At 34.2% G+C, this 22514-nt stretch overlaps 1 protein-coding gene across 4 annotated transcripts in view; it reads right to left on the bottom strand.

Annotated features, from left to right (window-relative positions):
* LOC111043601 (limbic system-associated membrane protein) overlaps window positions 1-22514 on the bottom strand; it is a 474975-nt gene that overhangs the window by 164260 nt on the left and 288201 nt on the right. For all 4 annotated transcript variants that reach the window (XM_039423919.1, XM_039423920.1, XM_039423918.1 and 1 more), the window contains exon 4: window positions 17485-17606. In XM_039423919.1, coding sequence (XP_039279853.1) covers window positions 17485-17606 — 122 coding nt within the window. The remainder of the gene's footprint in view (window positions 1-17484; window positions 17607-22514) is intronic.

Here is a 22514-nt window from a genome sequence, read left to right on the forward strand (position 1 = left end):
CCATTCCTCTTCAATTCCCTACCTATCTTATCAGATACAAGGCCTATATATGAGATTGTTATCCAAGTTTTCTCCTCACAGTTCGAGCCTACAAAGCTAGAATTGATTGAAATTTGTCGATTAAATTTACTCAATAATCTGTCCACCATACTCTCTTCATACCCATTTGTGATAGCTATCTGTTTAATTTTAGTGATCTCAATATCAAAATCATGATGGCTCATAGGTATTGTTAGTGCTCTATAGACCATGCTATTGAAAGCAGCAAGTTTGTGAGAAATAGGATGACAAGAATGAAGAGGAATGATAACATCAGTATGGGTTGGTTTTCTGAAAATAGAAAACTTGTGAAAACCAGTGCTATGATCTATTCTTTAATCTAGAAAATTCAATACACAATCCTGTTCTACCTCTACAGTGAATTTTATACTCTGATGTAATCCATTCAGATAGGAAAGAAAATTGTCTAGTTGTCTGTTACTTCCTTTCCATAAGCAAATAATATCATCAACATATCGAAACCAGTAAACAATTTTATCTTTGAAATGACTATTTTCAATGATTCTACTTTCTAACTTATCCATAAATAATTCAGCTAGGAGTGGCTGAAAGTTGGTATGATTATTTTGGAGCTTCCAGATGGCTGAATTAATCCGATATCCTCGAAATTTTTACAATAAATTTCATGGAAATTTCCATCCAATTTTTCTCTGTTATGAGAATTATGTTATCAAACTCATGTGATACAGTTTGTCTGTATTTATGCAGCTTGAAGAGCAACTCAATTATCTTAGCCAGAAACTTACAATAGATCATCCGATATACCTTGTTGAATCAACTTCTGATTTTGCTTCTTGCAGCTTTCAGTTTTATTAACAATTTTATTCAGCATTGATAGTAAAGTTGATTAGGTAAGCTTTTCATCATGCCTCACGTTTGTGGTGCCATTCTTATGTGGTGCGGTATATTGCCATCCATGTTGGGCGACATTCTTATGTGGAATGGTATATTTGATATATACTGGAGCAGTTGTTAAGATCCCTATCTTGCAAATAAATTTGCAAAAGGCTAAGGCCATCCGGCTCGCAAATATGCTGGGTTCAGACCACAGCTCTAGCTCAGTAGTAGATGCATGAATACTCCAAATATAATGAATTACCATAGGGTTCAATTACTGGTGATCAATAATTCTTACCATTGCTTTCGGGAAGTTATTGAAGAATACCAATAAGGAAGTCAAAAAGATAGTTGGTGACTGGTTATCAGTAACCATATATTCAATCGAAAATAATGAGAATCAACTATGGTTTATCTAGTTTATCCTTAAAACGCTCATCATGGATACAGGTATGCACCAATTCATCCTTTCAAAATTCCTTGAAACTTACAATGCCAGTTCTTGAAGTTCTCTGGATCCTTATATGATATATTGCAGACTTATTGATATAAATATCAGTAAGATTTTGCTGGCTGAATAGTATTACTATCATCAAAGGATGATAAGTAATAAATGCTCTGAATGAGATCTATATTAATTAATTCCTTAATTATTCATGCTGCGGAATAAAAATGCTTGGTACCAAGACAGCTCAAACTGTATATCACAAGATGAATTAGGAAAATAATAAAAACTCCTACGATCTTGTATGCTGACATAAAACATAAAATATATATTCCCATAGATTTTATAATTTATATAAAATCCCCATATATCTATAATTCCAATATAAATAAATTCTTTAATATCTCAGTTATCACAGGAATTGTTAGCATTCACAATATTGTGAGCTATAGAATATTTATTTTATTAATACTGATATATGGACTTCAAGTCAGTTCAGAATTTGACAACATGACCACTCTTTATAATAAATAATATTCGATTTTATTTGAGTGGTACCTTGACTAGGCTATCTATACTTTCAATTTCACAACTCTACTAAAGCTCAGTTATTTACTTCAAAATTATTTCATGGTGCTAAGACACGACGTCATATACTCAACGGTGTGACAAAATGGCGGCTCAAGCAACAGAATCGCCATGATAATAAAATTTACTTTCAGTACAAAATAAGAACCAAGAAAACAAGTGTGAAGTATAATAAAACAAATATGTAAATGGAAAAACTATTGACTAATGTATGCTTACAATTTTATGATAAAACTGAATTCGTAGTGTTGTATTGGTTGAAATGAATCTGGTCATTTAAACTATACTGGGAATTTTCCTTTATTACTCTTGTTATTTCTAAAGCATCTAGAATATTCAAAGATCTGCCTTTGTTATTAACATGCAGAAACTCAACATTCTCCTTAACTGTGAACTTGTGATTATTTGTTATCAAATGTTCTGCAAATTTAGATTCCCCATATTGTTTATTCCAATCTCTGATGTGTTCTTTAATTCTACTTTTGAAACTTCTACCAGTCTGACCCACATAATAAGCATTACAATCATCACATTTAAGTTTGTACACCCCGCTTTTATCCCAAATATCAATTTTGTCTTTACTCCAGCTAAATAGACTATTTAAAATTGGTTTGGTCTTGAAAGTAACATGAAATCCATTCCTCTTCATTCCCTACCTATCTAATCAGATACAAGGCCTGAATATGAGATTGTTATCCAAGTTTTCTCCTCACAGTTCGAGCCTACAAAGCTAGAATTGATTGAAATTTGTCAATTAAATTTACTCAATAATCTGTCCACCATACTCTCTTCATACCCATTTGTGACAGCTATCTGTTTAATTTTAGTGATCTCAATATCAAAATCATGATGGCTCATAGGTATTGTTAGTTCTCTATAGGCCATGCTATTGAAACTAGCAAGTTTGTGAGAAATAGGATGACAAGAATGAAGAGGAATGATAACATCAGTATGGGTTGGTTTTCTGAAAATAGAAAACTTGTGAAAACCAGTGCTATGATCTATTCTTAAATCTAGAAAATTCAATACATGATCCTGTTCTACCTCTACAGTGAATTTTATACTCTGATGTAATCCATTCAGATAGGAAAGAAAATTGTCTAGTTGTCTGTTACTTCCTTTCCATAAGCAAATAATATCATCAACATATCGAAACCAGTAAACAATTTTATCTTTGAAATGACTATTTTCAATGATTCTACTTTCTAACTTATCCATAAATAATTCAGCTAGGAGTGGCTGAAAGTTGGTATGATTATTTTGGAGCTTCCAGATGGCTGAATTAATCCGATATCCTCGACATTATTAGAATTACAGACGATTTCTTGAAAATCGACATACGTTTGCCGCCATCTTGTTTTTTCATGATGACAAACATTTTTGAGATTGCCATCATGGATAATCTCTCTCTACACATCATTACAAAAAGATTGATACCATTCCCAAGTCTGTACCTTCAAGGAGTCATGAGTTACACGGTTTTCTAATTGTTGGGATTGGCATTTGATGGAAAAAGCGTGTTTTCCGCTGCAAACAGTAATTTTTACTCTTTTTCCGATGAAGCTTCAGCCGTAAAATATTGACTAACAGCCTCCAACCAGATTTCATTTTGAACCTTTGGAAATATTCTACAACACTGTGCCAATAATACTAGTGTATGTCTACTGCGAATACATCTTCTGGGTGAAAAGTAAAATATTGTCCCCGAAAAATGTATATTTCAAGCTTTTGAGGTTAAATAAATAATTGAAAGAGTGGTCGAAATGAGATGATTCTCCCGAACATCATTGTTTGGTTAATTCTAATCACTTTGCTGGTAAAACCAATCCGATATCTCTCACAATAACTGAATAACAAGCTATATGAAAATTTCTGTAAATAATGACCGCCATCTTGTATTTTTCAATGATGTCAAATATTTCCGTTGTTTCCATCATCAATATTCTTTTTAAAGTTTCAATCTTGAAGTAGTCCTGAAAAAAACGATTTTATAGTTCTAGCTTGTTGCCTCATGCATATGGAAAAACGCACCAAAAATCATGCAGGGTTTTCTTTGGAGGGCGCTGGAGAACTCATTTTTCGACGTACAGCGCATGAAGATGTATCGTTAAAAATTTGAAAACACGCTCTGAGTTTAATAGATTTGAAATTTCTCTGTAACTCTTGCACAAAATAAGTTATAATGAAATAAAATTTGATAAAATTTAGAAAAAAAATTTTTTGGGCTTTTGAAGGTTATAACTAAATAAATATGCGTTTTAGAGGAAAATTTTATAAAATAAGAATTGCAGAGGAAGATTTTAAAAAGAATTTTGTCCAAAGAAACGGTCGAATATCTTAAACGGTTATTGAAATACAAGCAATATAGCAAACCCCTAAAGATTTTGGCGGCCATCTTGTTTCCGAGGTGTTTGCCTGTGATTTCTAATGATCATCATCACGATCCTCATAATTATGATAGACTCAACGAAGAAATTGAGACATCTTCTACGGCTATTACTCAAAAATGACCACGGAATGACAATTGCGCCCAGACTTATAATAAAATCAGTGCGAGTCGGCAAATCAGAGTTGAAACTTCAGCGACTATGAATATATTATCGAAGTACTTTAATGTGAATATTTAAGAAATCTAGCATTCTAGAATTTCAGAGTTCTAGGATTCATGAAAATTTAAAAGAAATTATGAGGTAAGTCTACATGTATATTAGCTAATATGTAAGTTGAACTACTATTTTTTTAGTGGTATCCTTCATTAAGTCAGGGATGCTCGAAGGGAGAGGGGGCTTAAAAACGAATCATGACAGGGGTGTTTTTGTTGAATTGTATTAGTTGCAATAATTATTGTTGAACGAGTAGGTATTCCTTGGAATGTCTACGATAAAAGCTTATAGACAGATCAATACTATCCATACTTTCAACCGAGATAGACTGACCTGCTTAAATTAAATTTTGCAAAACCTATCACGTCTCATTCAGCGAGTATGGAATACAATTTGTAATTAAGAAAGTAAAAGTAATTTTTGTAGAATGTGAATTAAATTCTATAACTATCTGTTCTCATTATACTTGAATCACAGTAAAGAAAAACGTTTTATAGTACTCCGTGCTTGAACCTTCATGCTAGATGGTGATTCCGTAGCTTTCTCAACAAATAAACTATCTATGAACGATTCATTCTCCATACTTTCATTTATTTATTATTTTTTATTGATTCCCTATACTTCTTCCAACATTTGATTGAGAAGGACTTCATTATAATATGCTACTAGGTAGCACCCACATCCAATCGGGTTGTACGTTATTCAGGAAGTGTTTTCAAATTTTGTTTGTGCGCACATCCTATTCCAAATCATGTACATTTCCTTGGACAATGAGACTGCTTATTCGAAGAAAATGATGGTGTAGTTTTCATTTGTGGAGTGACGAAAATCGTGCTTTGAAAATTCATAATGGAAAGCACGCTATCCAATAAGAGCCGAAATATTACCTTCATAAAAGTAGTAAAGAGGAAAGTTGGAGCTTTTCCTCGGTGGAAAGCGAACGGTGGCAACGGAATAACAGGACATGCATCGTGCAATGCGGGAAGCTGAGTAATTGAATTTTTTCTGTTTCCAGCAGATGTTTCATTAAGCAAGTCTCATAACGTTAATTGGCGTGAATGGAATAAGCTGGGTCGAGTTCTTTTTTGTCGGTTCGACTTTATTTTTTTTCAACCAGAGTACTTGAAATTCCAGAATTCACGCACTTTCTCAGACCAAAAATGAAATTTATAATACTGGATACAGATCTTTCAATGGCAGTCTTATATCCCATAATAGAAAATCAAGTAATGTTTTAAATTATCATCAAATCTTCGATGTTGTGACAATATAGTTGATATCTTCTCTCTATTTCGTTGTCTCTCTTGTCATTTCTGGTTTCCCGTTCTCTAGCACTAGGTATGTTTATCAAGCATCCCTTTTATTGAGTTATATTGTGTGTGCTTCTAAATTATAAATTCCAAATTAACTTTCTAAATTTTCATAGCACGGCACAATTTTCTGAGCCACTCTGCTTCTTTTGCTCTTTTTATTGACTCTTATGTTAATTTCAAATCAGTTTATTTATAAAATTGATAAACATTCTTATGGCTAATGAATGTTTGATTCCAGGAATGAGTATCGAAGTTTGGAGCAGCACACAAATGCTGAAGGTTGATAATTGAAGTAGTTTTGAAGGTTAATTTTATATTATTTTATTAATGTGATTAATATTAATATTTTCCCTGTCTGTGTTTCCAATCAGCTACTGTGATGCCCTGGCTCAAGGCATTATACTGGTGTAGGGACAATTTTATTTAGTGAGATTTTCATAGAAAATGACATGTAAGGGACAGTCAGAAATTTAGTGGAAGTTATGATAATTATGTCAGAAGAATGTAGGATAGTAGCACTGCAGATTGTAGCCAGCCTGGATAATTGGCAATAAAGTTGAAGTAAGGTTAGCTTTGAGGAGTACACCAGAAAAATAACAATTGAGTGATTTAGTTGAATTTATTTTGTTTGTTTGAGTTTCAATTTTGTGTTTAAATTAGTCCTTGCATCTTCTAATGAAAGCCTAATTTCAGTGTTGCATCAAAGACCACCAAGTCTTGTAAACGGCGATTTTGCGTTTGATTGAGCTGATAGACAATGGCTGCAGCGTTGATGAGTCTTGTTTTCCGTGATGTTGATCTTCAATAGCAAGTTTGGTGAGCCAACATACTGTAAGGTTGGTGCCGAAACAAATTGTCTATCATTTATTATATTTTTTGAAATGTTCATCCATCAAAATATAGTAATGGAATTTCAGTTGTTTAAAAATATCGCATTGTATGTGTCAGTAATTAAGAAAATATAGTGTGTATTTTGTGGTCTGGCGTTGTGAAGAGAATTGTCAGACGTGATAGGGTTTATTAACGTTTCCTTCAGGCTGTGGTAATTTTTTTTTTTTTGAGCTTAGATAGATGGATGTAAGAGATCTTATCTGTTGAAGTTGTAGTTTTGTTTGATGAATTAAGTATCTGGAGTGAGTGTCGCCAGTTGTAAGGGGCACTACTCAGATGAAGTCCATATGACAAATCAAAGATAATAGCTGGGACTATCCTTGTTGTATTTGTGGAATGGAAGATAGAATTTTAGCAAAAGGTACTCAGAGTAGTATGAGCTAAAATTAGGTTTTATTCTGGTGACTGGTGTGGTTTCTTTCTGAAGATTTATGGGGGTCTGAAGAAAATAGATGGAATGCTAACCAAGATCAGGATTTTTTTTTGAAATTTTAGGGTAAGCCTCAGTTGAAAGATTCGTTAGATTGATAGCTGGAAATGGCCACAATACACTGTCAAAATTGATTATTTAATTTCTGGGATGAAATTTATCTAAATAATGTGGGTAGTGAAAATCTAAAGTTAGTCTAATCTAAAGAAAATTGAGGAAAGTTTATAGAGCTTGATTGGGATTTTTTAATAATAAATAGTATACTGCTACAGTTAATTTGGTGATGCAGACAGTGGAGAGTAAATTTATTTCTATATAGAGAAATTGGGGGAATTAGAAATAAATAAATAATATTTGAATTGTATTGGGATGATTGATTAGGAGAATTTTTTTTACTTGGTGATAGGATAATTGATAATTTTTGTTGCAGTATTGTGAGGATAAATTAGGGAGATCTAATATATTATAATGTTGGTTTAGTATCTTGTGACCTTGAAATCTTTTATGATGGGTAATAATAAAGTGAAGAATCAATGAATAATATAGACGGGATATAGAATCATATAATAATTAAAGCAAAGTAGATTACCTATAATCAAAAGTGGAAAGAAACGGGAAATGTAGAAAAATAGACAAGAAGTTCTCCAATATAACATAAAAATGGAAAAATGAATAAATAAAACAAAAAAATAGAAAATAGGGAATGGGAAGAAAATCTAGGTTACTTAATTTTTCACAACTTTTGTGAGGATTGGAAAAAAGGAATATGTAACGGGGAATGGAACAGGTTTCAGTACTATAGAATATGGGGAATATTTTTATTAATGTTGGGAATATGCTTATCTCGTTTGCTTTAGCTTGTTTTGTCACCGGAATTCTTAAAATAAAGGTTTGAGTTTCTGAAGGTTCTTCATTGAGTGTGGTAGGTAGTATTAAATTTTCTTCAAATAATTTTCGTGGAGGTTAAATTCAGTTATGTACTAGTCAATAGTGGGAAATTTTCTTTATGTTAATTCAGTGTCTGTTATCATGATCATTGGCCTAGGCGTTTGCACTGTCATATTTCTTCATGAGCTGGAGAAATGAGTTTAATTGAGTATACAAGGAGAAGATAGTAAATAGTTATTTGATGTGTTGAGAGAATATTGTAGTCAGTTTTTTTTAGTTGCCAAGGTCCATTAGTTGTAATACTGTGGTTGTACCAAGGTGATAGGGAGCACAAATTGTAGGTATACTGGTGAATGTATATTGTCCTCAAATGTTGCTGTCCCAAGTGAGTAATGAGTAACGGAAATTAAGCGGTAATGATGTACTGAATAGTTGTATCTCTGTTTGTGAAACAGTGAAGATTTTAGTCTTTTCAAAAAGGGAAAATTCGGAATTGTAACTTAGGTGTTGCTAGGTAATTGTGGGACAATTCGCTATGTCCTTTATCTTCAGCTATAACCGACGTTATTTTTGTTATACAAAAGTGCAAGGAACGAGATACGAGTGGAGAGAGTAGTATAAATGGGTGATATGAGTTTTGTTAAGTTGATACGTGTATCAAGGTCAAAGTGTATCATGATACGTAAGCTGCTAGAACATTGTTGCATCTGTAGTTATTGGCTTCATGACATTGAAAAGTGTTGGGTATGTAGGTCAGGGTTTCTTGACATGAGGGCCGTTAGCTGCTTCAGTGGTGAGATGCGTCAAATGTCAGTTGCCCGATTTTAACAACTAGTCGAGATTTGATAGTATGGTCATATGATTGTGATAATTTGATAATTTTAATTTTTTTTAAATTTGTTGTTCTATTTAAAGTTTCTGTTGAGATTAGAATTGGGATAATCTGGTTATTAACTTAACAGCAGAGTATTGATTGGAGAATCTCTTTAATTATTTTGGTCATTTTATCTTTGTATTGATGAAATTTCAGCAAATTATCTTACCAGTTGTGAGGGACCAGTAAAATGTGCATCATTATACTGGGTTTCTTCACTGCTGTTTTAAGAAAGTAACTGCCTGAGTTAATTTTGATTTTATTTTGTCACTGTTTATTGATGTCTATTACTGGTTGTTTAGCTTCATGTTTGACAGGGCCTGTCTAGATGTGGAGTCTGGCAGCCGGTTTTGCACAATTTCTAGTTAACTTTACAAAAACATTTTTTTTGGTGTCTTATGTTGCAAAATTTCACAAGTATACCACCTTGTTTTCTTAGATATCTTGATTATTCCAAATTAGATGATTACCTTCATGGTGACTTGTCTTAATTATTATGAGATCAAAATTTGTTGCAAGTTCACTTGATTACAGTATCTGAAGAGTTGTCAAGTTGATTTATTTTGTTCTTCTGGATGTTTATGGCTAGTTATTTGAAATTCATTAAAATTTTGTTATGGTTCCACATAATTAAATTTCGAGTTTGTTAGTCTGAGATTCATTGATAGTATTTTATTTGAATTTTTGAGGTGAATGATTCCTTTTTGTCGTTATTGGTCTTATACAGAGTATTACCGAGAGCACTGTCATGTTGTTTTCTGCCAAACTTTTTACGACTTAACCCGGTGTTCCACATTCAAGAAGGGGGAGTATTGTAGCAGTATTCATTGTTCCAATTGTGAACGATGAGGATTGTGCGAATTATCATGAGAAGTAAGTCTGTATAACAGTTTGTTTTGCTTGTTTTGCTTTTCTGCATTGTGTTGTGTTGACTTTGTTAGTGTGTGCGTAGAAGTTATGGTACTAAGAAAATCAACGATTTTCCTGGAGCATCAGTCTGGTTCATGACCTTATAAGGTAAGGAATTTATAGCTGTCAGGGAAAAATAGCTGTCACTTGGTGGGAGAATGTATCTTAAGTTATAGATGTACCGTTCCTTTCTATTGGCAGAAATTTTTCTAGAAAATAGCAACTGCCAATCACAGTTAACGTTGGTTAGGTTCCAATCTAGTGAGGCCGTTTACAGCTGTCCACGGCAAGACGACAGAAGCATAGTGCATTCATTCAGCGTATGTCCATTGCTGCTAACAGAACTGAAGATGTAGTCTCTCACTAGACTTTGCTTGAACTTATGTAGTGATTTGATATTTATTATGGCTTTCGGCCGGCTTTAGTCTTTCCTTTTATTGGCTCTGCACCCTTCTGTTGTAGTAGCATGTTTAGTTCGCTTGCGTTTTAGAAGTTTTTTCAAAAGTAAAGAAGAGAGAGAGTATCAAAAATTGTCACCTCACAATGGAGATTTTCCTCCTATAACCGCTACTAAAGGTACCTCATAGATTTATAATATTATTAAGGAAATTATTATCGATGAAAGCTTCCATCTAAGTATTTATTGTAATGTAATTAAAGTATTGTATTATGGAATGCTATGTACCCATCTCTTTGTATAAAGGGCATGACCCTAATTACAAATAAATTCTCTTCTATTAAATCAAGATATTGAAGAAGGTAATGTCTATTCGTGTTTAAAAGTAATGAGTATTGATTTGAGTTTTATAACCTAAAGTAGGTTGACTTTATTATATGACTGAAGTTAAGTTAATTTGCATTATCATAGTTTATTTTTTATCGGGTTCATCAATTTACGATCAGTTAGTTAGTTTATCAATTTACGGGTTCATGAACGTGTGTCTTTAAGCCGCTGAGACGCCTCTGAATCGATGGCAGTCCTAGAAGCTTGGGGTATGCTGTCTCCTGTCCATCTGGACGTGTAGAGCTTGATCACCGAGCCTAGATTCAAATTGAATAAACAGCTTTGAGGTAACAACTTTTTCCAAATTAAACAAACGTCCCAGGAACTCCGGATGTGATAGAATGGGTTTTAGTAACTATAGACTTTCAAAAAGGGAGGGGTGTTAAATGTGAACCTTTTTTTAATCAATTGAACGTAAACCTTTTTTTCTAATCAATTAATACGTGCTGAATTAGAGTCCTTTTGTGTTAAATCGTAATTGGGAATAGAAAGATTACTAATTTTATTTATTTGGTTTGAGTAATAGATTCTCGGTTGTATCTTTACATTGAAATGTGAGGCCATATTTTCTCTGGTAGGATCCAGCTGGGAATTTCAGTTTTCTTTAAATTTATATTTTATAATCTACTAAACTACTAAATGTTGAATTAGTATATGAAATGTTTAAAGGTCCCTTATTGATAAATTAATGTTTTAAAATAATTTTCATCTTAAAGTTTTAAAGGATCTAATGAAGTTTCAAGGACCCTAACCTTTTCTAAATTTGTTTTGAAATCACACATTTTTTGAATAGTTTTCCAAGGTAGAATTCCGTGATGTGATTTTTTAGGAATATTTTGTCTTTGCTGCTTTCATAATAATTATAAAGATACAGGATGGATATTATTAACATTTGATAGTATTTTAAAAGTTTCTAAGTGTGTTCTAAATGTAAGGGTTTTCTGAATTTTATGTGGATCTTTTCTTTAAATATCTATTGTTATTTATGATTAACTTCTGAGCAATATCTATGATAACTTTCAATTCTATTTTCTGAAATTAGAGTCCTTTAAGCTTCTAATGATTCAATCTGAAACGTTTCCTATGTAAAGCAGACAGAGTAGGTTATTACCGAATTATCTATATCAGAGATAACTTTCTAAATTTGGTAATTTTATTTTTCGGTTTTCATGATGTAACTTCACTTTGTTTTATTAATAAATTGTTGAATTCAACTGTAAGAGGTGACAATATAGTTGATATCTTCTCTATATTTCGTTGTCCCTCTTGTCATTTCTGGTTTCCCGTTCTCTAGCACTAGGTATGTTTATCAAGCATCCCTTTTATTAATTATTTTTATTAATTATTATTTATTATAAGTTATATTCTTCCCAAAATTTTTTTTTTTTTTTTTTTTAATCACATTACTATTGCTATCTAGTCTTGAGACTAATGAGCAAATTTTATCAAACCTAATTTACTAATTGTATATAATATGGACTACAGTGAAACTCTCTTTAGAATTTCTTACTGCTACCTACTAATAATTATTATGTACATCTATTAACTGTACTACTTAAGCTAGATTTCACTCAATCACTGCTCTGCTTTTTCACTAGACACCACTTTCACTGCACACCAATTCAAATGGTTTCCTTCTTTTCAGTCTCCGCACCAACCCTCCGTTGTCTAGCAGCTGGATTGCTTCGACGTTCGTGTGTTGGTGGAGCCGTTCTTCATGACTTTCTGCATACCTTTGAATCTCACAGGATACCATGTTGACTCCCAGGTCCCTATGGATGTCGCTGTTCCGCACATACCAGGGAGCATCAACGATGTTTCGGAGCACCTTGTTCTGGAATCTTTGTATGATGGTGACGTTGCTCTGTTTGGTGCAGCCCCATAGTTGTATTCCATAGGTCCAAACAGGTTTGAAGATCTATTGGTTTGATGGTATTGAAAGTGATGAGTTTCTTCCAATAAGCCAGTAGAATTTCTTGTATTTTATGATCAGTTCTTCTTTTTTCTTTTTGACATGCTCTTTCCAGCGAAGCTTAGCATCAAGAGTCATACCTAGGTATTTAGCTTGATTTTCATGTGGTATATTAATTCCATTGATGTTGATTGGAAGGTACACAGCTCTCTTGTTGGTGAAGTTAACATGAATCGACTTTTCCTCATTGAGCTTCATTCTCCACTTTTTGGTCCAGTCTTGTATCTTGTTGACAGATCTCTGAAGCTTCGCTGTTGCAATACCAACATCACTGTCTACTGCTAGTAGGGCGGTGTCATCTGCGAACGTGGCTGTGGTATTCTCCTCCAAATTAGGGATATCACTAGTGAAGAGAAGATAAAGGACTGGTCCTAAAACACTTCCTTGCGGAACTCCTGCTTTTATCTCTCTTAGATCAGAATATGAATCTTCATATTTGACTCTAAAGTACCTTCCTGTCAAATATGATTGCAATATTTCTGTAAATTGCTTAGGAAGCATTTTCTTCAGTTTATAAAGAAGTCCCTCATGCCATACTTTGTCAAAAGCTTGCCCTATGTCGAGAAAAACTGCTGAACAAACCTTTTTTTCTTCCAAGCTCTTCTCTATTATATTAACTATCCTATGTACTTGATCAATTGTGGAGTGTTTTTTTCTGAAACCAAATTGATGATTAGGAATTAATTGCTTTCTCTCAATTATTGGCTTGAGTCTACTCAATAATATCCTCTCAAACAACTTTGATAACACAGGTAACAATGAAATTGGTCTGTATGAAGCTACTTCATGTGGTTCTTTTCCTGGCTTGAGTAACATTATAACTTCAGCTACTTTCCAGACTCCTGGTACAAATCTGAGTCTGAATGAAGCATTCAGGATGTTTGTTAGCTTGATGAGTGCTTTCCTTGGTAGATGCTTCAGGACTAAGCCAGTTATCAGGTCAAATCCTGGAGTTTTCTTAGCATTCATAAGTTTTATTTCCTTTCTCACTTCTTCTACTGAGACATTCATTAGTTCTTGATTTTCCTGCATGATGTTACCTTCAATTTCTAGATCTTCTTGAGCTGCAACGTTTGGCTGGAAGACATTCACAAGATGATCAGCAAATGCCTGTGCCTTTTCTTCATTATTCTTGGCCCATTGTCTATTCAGTTTCCTAATAGGGGGAACTTGTTGGATGGGTGTTTTTATTTTCTTAGAAGCCTTCCATAGTGAGTAATCAGTGTTGCCTTGTCCTGTCAAATTACTCAAGTAACTGTTGATTGATTCATTTTTAATAAACTGTATCTCTCTTTTCAGTTCCTGTGTGAGAGTATTCAGTAATCTTTTATCTTGAGGAGAACGTGAATGCTGCCACCTCCTTCTAGCTCTTCTTTTCTCTGCAATCATTTCTCTTATTTCCAATGGATAATTATTTCCTACTGTTCTTCGTTTCCTAGTCTGCGGAGTATTACACCAGGCTGCCTGTTGTATATCAGTAACAAATTTTTCCAGCTCCTCATCTATTTGATCTGCAGTTGTTAATGGTGAATTCAGGTTAATTCTCTCCTCCAACACTTGCTGAAAGCCATCCCAATCTGTATACTTATTAACTAGTGTGGGATAATTATTTTGTTTTTGTAAAATAGTGTCACTCAACTTCAGAATAATTGGAGAGTGGTCTGAATTGAGATCAAAACTTTCCTCTACTTGCAAATAGTTTACTGAAATGTTTTTGATTATGAAAAAGTCTATGAGATCAGGTATCTTACTTGTATCTGTAGGCCAATAAGTTGGTTTTCCAGTTGAAAGAGATTCACATCTTGACTCTCTTCGTAAAGTACCTTGCCCTTATGAGTTGTTAATCGTGATCCCCAATGAATGTGTTTTGAATTGAAGTCACCGCCAAGGATAAATCTCGTTCCCAACATATCAAACATTGATAGATGATCTTCTTTTCTGAATGAATATCGAGGAGGACAGTAGACAGCTGCAACTACAAATCGATAATTAACTGCTTCCACACATACTCCTATCAATTGAATTCGTTCAGTTTCTAATTTAACGTGTTCATTATGCTGAATGCTCTCTTTGATTATGATTGAACTCCCCCCTCTCGCAACATTGTTGGGATGTAAGGCGTGGTAGGTCCTGTAACCTTTAAATTTTATGTAGGACTGTTTTGTAAAGTGAGACTCAGAAATGAGACAAATATCTACATTATCTATGTTTAGAACTGCTTCCAATTCCAGTTGTCGTTGTAAGAGTCCATTTGCGTTCCATTCCATTATGTTTAGTGAACGAATCATTTTGGTTTTTGTTGTCTATTATTGTCTAATTTCTCGATGCGAGATTGAAGGGATGAAATTATTTTCTCTTGTTTATCAAGTTTAGATAAGATGAGCTGTAGGATTTGTGAGGTGTCTTTTACTTCTTCATTTTTCTTCATCTGCGATTTATTTTCTTTGGATACGATTTCGGCGAAAGTCATTCTCTTTTCTGTGGGCCTACTTTGATGTTGAGTGGGCCTACTTTGAGAATTAGCCACATTCCGAGCCTGAGAATCGACAACATTTTTTGATGTTATATTCTTACTGGCTACCCTACTCGAGTTACGTATTTTTTGTAACTCAATTGCTACAGAGCAACCACGGTAGCTTGCAGGATGAGCTTCACCACAATGAATGCATTTCGGTAGTGCTTCACTAGGTTTCGTACACTCCTTTGATGCATGTTTTCCAGCGCACTTCACACATCTGGCCTCCTTGTTGCAATAAGCCTGAGTGTGGTTGAAAGCCTGGCAACGCTTACATTGAGGTATTAGATTAACTTTCTTCAATGCTTCAACTTCTACTCTGCAACCCAGAATATGTTTAAGTTCAAAAACCTTCTTAACATTCTCTTCTGCGCTGAACGAAACCATGAACATGTCTAATGGTTCTTTAGTTTTCCACTTCAACTTATTCACTACATCTACCACTAGCAATCCCTTAGCCTTTAAGTCCTCCATTATGGATTCTATACTACAGGAGTGATGAAGTTTTTTTATCATCACTCTTATGGGTCTCACCTGTTTGTTTTCATACGAGTGCCAGTTGAAACCATCGTTGATTAATTCTTTTGTAATATTTCTGTACGTTTCTGAATCTACTGAATTTACTTTGAAAGTCTCTCTACTCAAGAGCTTTATTCTAAATTTTTCATCTGAAGTCACTTTTTTCAAACTTTTATGAAGAGACTCCAGGCTCTTTATACCATCCACTATGATTGGTGGCGGTGGCGTTTCTTTCTTCTTGTTCTTTACTTCCTCACCTTTATTCTTCTGCAATGAGGTGATTTTGTTCAACTGACGATGGTTACCAGTAGGCTCATTCTTTGGTTCAGGAGACAAAGTACTATTTAGTTTCCTCTTCTTTGTAGTACGTTTGTTACGGGCCCTGATCCACTCAGTCTCTTTTGCCAACTCCTCCTCATTAGTTGAGTAGTTTTCAGCAACTGCTGGACTGCATGGTTGTTGAATGTTCTGTTCTATTTTTTGAAATCGCAATTCTAAGTCTTCAATTCTCCGCTGAAGTTCTACGTTGCTCTTCTCTAGCTGCTTTCTCTTCTCATCCGACTCCTTCCAGGCGATGAAGAGTGCATGCTCGGCGGCTGAATGGAGCTTATTTGATTTAATATAACGATCCGGTGAACACTGGATCTCTGATGGTTTGGTGGTGTCCATGTTCTCGATGTTGCTTTCCTCGTCTTCTTGCTCTTCAACTCCGGGGCAAGAAAACTGGGTAGTTTCAACAATTTTCCACTTGACGTAGCCATAGTCAATAATTTGCGAACATACTTTTCGAAAAGCCCTCGTACTCACTCACGATCGCGGAAACGCGAGCGCGAACGAAAATTGAAGGCCGCGCGAAAGTAGGTCACTTCGATTGCATAAAGACGGCGGATTTTAACCGAAATTTGATGCAATGTTTTGTTCCACTTAAATACCGTGAACAATCAACTGCTGACTCACTACTTCTACTGCACTACACTACGAGTACGTCTGCACTGTATGAGAGCTAACGCGATACTTCCCAAAATGAATAATTTCAATTGAATTAATTAAAACCCTTATAATTCTCCCCAGAATTATAATTTTAACCTCAATAATCTCAATATTCATGTATATTCAAATCAATTCGTGTGTGCTTGTAAATTCTAAATTCCAAATTAACTTTCTAAATTTTCATAGCACGGCACAATGTAACACTAATGATTTCAAGTATCAACACTGAAATGCTGGTAGAATATGAGAATGATTCAATGTAAAAGGGTGCAGTTTATGGAAATTTTCGGCAAGAATACAGTTTTCAAGCCATTTATGTTATACAAAAATCATGGAAATTAAATACAGTATAACATTATTATAATCAAGTGGAACATCTGAAACTGTGAACATTTCATACTCATTCGTCCTCATAGCTTATTCATCAATATTCATCAATAAAATTATTACAATGATCTTTGATAATATAAATCATAATCTGAAAAAAGAAGCTACTTGATTGTTGATTCTCAATAAATTATAAAAATGGTTGGCAGTCAATCAATCTGATATTCCTGTTTCAACAGACACCAACTACTGAAAAAAGTGCTGAAATGAATAAAATGATTTGAGAACTTCTAGTTCACAATAAAAAACAAAATTGAGAAAAAAGTAAATTATAATAATTCTGTTCCATCATCAACCAGATTCGCACTTTTTCCGATAACTCTTCTTGAAGATGAAAATTTTTTCTTAAGATGAAGATTTAATTTTTTCTTGATAATTTTTACTTCTTGAAGATGGAAGTCCAAGCTACAATATAAATTCACAACTTATTAACACTAGAAATAAATTATAATTATGTAGGATATGCAGGTTTTCTTTACCTTGCGTGACCATGATATGCTTGGAACAGGATTTCCGGAAGCTTTGCATTCCAATGTGATAGTTCCTCCTTTCCTTGCAGTCAGCTGTCCACTGGCAGGTGAAGCTCGGATACTTGGAGGCACTAGAGAACACAATGGAACACAATTATTCTCTTGAAAACAAGTTTTAAAGCTTGTAAACTGCATTAAAAATAATAATAGATATTTTGTAGATTGATTAGTTATTGAAGCGCTTTGTTCGTGATCACCACATAGTTCGTCCCAGATGGAGTTTGAATGCATTCTCTCCGAATACATTGAACCACACTAATGTGTGATAGAGTAATAGATACAATTGTTCTACTCCAATCGCCTATCGCCTGATCAAAGCTGGAACAAGAGCTCATTTGTTGAGAGGATAACCCACATGATTCCAATTAATCGCATCCACTCTCAAGTTCTAGAGTTGATCCAAGCATGGAAGTATACCATTGGATTTCATTGTATTGAGGTGTAGCATTACAAATAGGCTTTTAGCATTGTACCCAATCTTAGTGGAACAGGATTTCAAACTGAAGTGATCAATATTTCGAATTGATAATACTGTTTCAAACAAGCATTCAGATTATATGGAGTTCCTCAGATTACACTAGTACTTTAGTTTCATAGAATTATTGGTGGATGATCGATTATTGGAAAAAATATTCCAATAGTTTATAAAGCATCAGTCGAAGAGCTGTGATACTGCATTGTCTACACATAATATAATATAAGGAAAGGATTTCTGCTCACGATGTGAAACATATTGCCGACTATAATATAGTTTTCGTATTGTATGGATACCATTATGTGATAAACTTGAATCACGTATGATTCTGAACACCTCAATATTCAATTTGAAGCTATCATTTCATTGATGACATTCGCTGAGTGGAAGTCTTATCTAGAATACGTTCCGTTCCACAATATTATTGGTCGGATAAACTTTGTAGCCTTCATGAAATAAACTCGATTTTTCCAGTAGGCAGCTGTGAGCTGTGTTAGTGTAGCCCTTCTTTTTCCAATCCACAGAGCTAGAACGCGGAACTACGTAAGAAGGAGAATATGTGGAGGAAAATAATATTCATGAACGAAGCAATAAAGTTGAAGTAGATGTGTGAGGGGTTGTGCAGGAAAGAAACAGTGGTGGAAATGCTGTTCGCTATTCGCTGATAGTGCATGCTGGTGCTAAATGACGCGCGGTCAGCCTCACTTCTGCATCCTGCTCTTATTTTCCTACGTGATACATCATCATCTCCTCACAGACCCAAACTTTTTCTTCGCTTCAAAACTGTAATAAAACATCATAGGCGGTGGATTACTCCACCTATGCATGTGATCACATCTACATAGATGGATTTCAATTTGAAAATATCCGCCGGCCCAATAAACTCACGGACATTTTTGATGGATAATGTATCCCTTAGTTAACGTCTCAATCATTCCTAGCGGCAAATTAAGACATAATTCGATTAATCATGATGGATCTACGGACCGGATATAGCAATATAGCAGTGTTCGATGAATAATATTTGAATTTGGGATTTCTTCCACAATTTAGGTGGAAGGTTTGTCATGAAAGTGTTTGATACATGATAAAAAATAAAGATAAAAATTTTCATTATCAACTCAGGTAGCCTAAATCTAGTCCGATTACACTGAGATGTCTGTAAACCGTTTCTGAAAATAGAATTCATGGAAACCTAGTATTTCTCCAATGATTACACAAATAAAACTTTATAGAACTATTAAACTGTTAACTATTTCAAAATAATCAAGCCAAAATACCAAAGAGATACCGTCTGATGAACACGATGAAGCCTTTATAGACAACTTTATTCTTGAACTATATTCTTAAACTTGCAGTTCGTCATGGATAGTGAAATAGGTGTAACTTTATTCTATTTCGCCCCTATGATTTACTATCACAACGTGTCTCTCATATGGAGAGTAGACATGTCTCTATAATTTTGTCTATTGTTTAGAACTGGATAGAGAATTGTCTGTTGTCTAGATAGTAGCATAGAATATAAGCTACTCTATTTGGACCTGTGCTTTGTGTCAAATAAGATTTTGTCTGAAGATTGTGATATTAATTAACTTCATATTCAGCTATTCATCTTCATTATTCTTATATAATAAATTACCAGTAGTGGATCAAAGGGTTATTGGCTAGAACAGTTGGTAAACCAACGATAAACCTCTCAGAACTGACTTCCATTGTCCACAATCAAGACTATTTTAATGCAGTTTCCGAGTGGAATCTTCATTAGCACTTAGTTATATTATCTTTCAAGTTTCAGAATGAGTTATCGAATAAATTTGATATGTGTTGTAATAATTACCTTGATATCAATATCATTCTCATAATCAGTTTGGGTTTGAAGCACCCGCTAACAATTTATGATGCTGTTCCCAGTCAAATCTTCCAGTATCAAGTTGTGCGCCTCCGATTTTTCGGTATCATCACTCATAATACGGATAAGAACCGCGAATTACGAAACTGATTTCACGATAGACCATGTCGAAGGCGGAGAAGGAGGAGAAGTGAAAAAAGAAGAAGGAGCAGACGAAGATGAAGGTGGAGTAACGATCAGCGAAGAGGTAGGCAAAGTAAGGAAGAAAAAAGTCCAACAGGAGAGTGATGGATGTTAGCCTGCCACACATCATTTATCAACAAAGGAGCTCTCAATAGCGGCTTGCCGAGCCACCGAGAAGAATGCTCAACTGCTGGCTGCCTGCAAAATCGAACCCACATCACGGCAAAACTCCTATTAAACGCATTCAATTTTTTACTGAAATCGCGAAGCTATTAGCTTTCGCCAGAATTACTACGACAATCATCCAGCTCGATTTCAACAAAATCTTCAGCTATGAGAGCCTTCAAGGATTAGGCATATTTGCACAATTGATATTTATATAGATTATAGAGTATCAACTGATAGTAATATTATTCTAATGAGAAAAATTCTTTTGATCACAGTTTCATGGAAAATCTAAACGCACTAAAAACTCAAATTTGTTGTGGGCTGGACTAGAGAATCCTCGTTCCATGCATGATTAAACAAGGAGAATCTAGATGATTTGTGGCTAATCAAATGAGCACCACTCCATCAAATTTGTATTGCATTATCACTGGGGAGTTCCCTCATTTTATTTTTGAATGCTGTCAGTCGTCATTTAAAAAACAGTTTCTATCAAAACTGTGCCTCTTGAGCCTCTTTCTGGAGCCTCTCCTAAAAATCTCTTGGACGTACGGTAGACTGCGTCATGAACCGCTTCCTGAACCATGATTATTCAAAATATTGTCTGTATCTTATTCCTGACCAGATGCCTTTGTTTATATGTTGGATGGTGATTAGGAATAGATCAAATTTATAATAATAATAATTATTATTGAGCAATAATATTGCATAATAATAATCTAGAATTGCGCAAATGAGTGGAAAAATTAATTCATTTTCCAATAAATTTAATAAAAATAGCTTTATTCATAATAAGTCGTGTCTAATCCACATATTTATTTATTCAAGTCTTGAATAAATCGAGGTTGATCAACATAAAATAATCATATATAATCCGCAGAAGTTCGGTTTTCAGTGATTAAAAATAATATCATGTCAAATTCTAAAGCCAATTCCCATCATAATCATAACAAGTTAGGTTATTGACAGCGCCATTAGAATGTGGTAAATAATAAACAAGGGTGAAATTAGAATTGTGGAGGGTTTTATTGAATATTCAAACAGTGAATTATTTTCTGTGAGTGAATTGCGAATTTGAAGCTTTAAATTGTTTTCCCATGAAAGCACGGTTTATCCATTAATATTCTTGAATAATTGAATGTACTACCCTGATGCTCTGAGCTACAGAGTATTCTGATTCATTAATAAGGTTATCAATATTATCGTTGCTTATTGCATGCAGTGTTCATTTCAATTAGCGCTATCAACAAATTTGTGAACGTTGAGCATGAGCAGGTTAGATATGAGCTCTATCATGTTGTTAAACTTTGTGAACATTGAAAAGACGTTAGCTTCTCCTTGTTTGTTCGCATTGATAAAATATAATCAGAGCCTTACTATACCAAAAGCTCTATATCCGTTCCAGAATAGAAACATGTAAATGATTGAAATCAAATTGATCTTTGTCTGACACTTGATACAGTGATACAAACTGTTATCTAATGGAAGAGAACCAAATGTCCAGGATGAGAATGATGACCTTGTCGTATATGATCCTTGTCGTATATTAGAAACCAAAATAAGCATTCAATTAAGAGTTTTGTTCTATAGAAGACTAGTAGGTAACCCGTGCTCCGCAGGGTTTTAATTAAAAACTTGATGAACTGAAAACTTGGCCTACTGAGATCTTGAAGAATTCGAAATATGCCTAGAACTATCCACGGTAAATTAAGAAACTTTATGCAAAATTTCAAGCTAATCAGTCTAGTAGTTCAGACGGGATGATACGTCATTCGTGAATTTCCTATCACGTTCGTGTATTTTCTTTATTATATTATTGCTTGATGAGTATGCAGTGTCTGACAGACACTCATAAATTTTTGAATGAGTATTTTGATCAAACTATGTAAGATACTAATTCCTCTCTTTCAGTACCTTTTCTTCTCCTCTTTTAGTTGAATGACAGACCCAGTGGAGTGGACTCACGACGCGTTTGAAAAGTACAATGACAGTGTCCATCAGACACTGCATACACTAATCTTATATTCTAGCATTTTTTTATCTCATGAGATAATATATAGCAGCAAGGATCTGTTTTGAACTTTCGTGTATCACCCACATATTTGTTCTTATTCTATAATAATATTTTTTATAAGGTGCTATTCTATAATTACACCCAATAAATCCATACTTTTTCATTCACTTTCCTTCTCCTTTCAATAATTCCAGACCTCTAGAGTCATCGTGGTTTTCAATCAGTGTATGTTGGAAACTGCGTACCTACACTCTGGACAAGAAAATGTAGCAAACAGATGTGATGGTGCATAA

The sequence above is a fragment of the Nilaparvata lugens genome, chromosome 3 (genome assembly GCF_014356525.2).
Source record: "Nilaparvata lugens isolate BPH chromosome 3, ASM1435652v1, whole genome shotgun sequence".
Taxonomy (NCBI): Eukaryota; Metazoa; Arthropoda; class Insecta; order Hemiptera; family Delphacidae; genus Nilaparvata; species Nilaparvata lugens.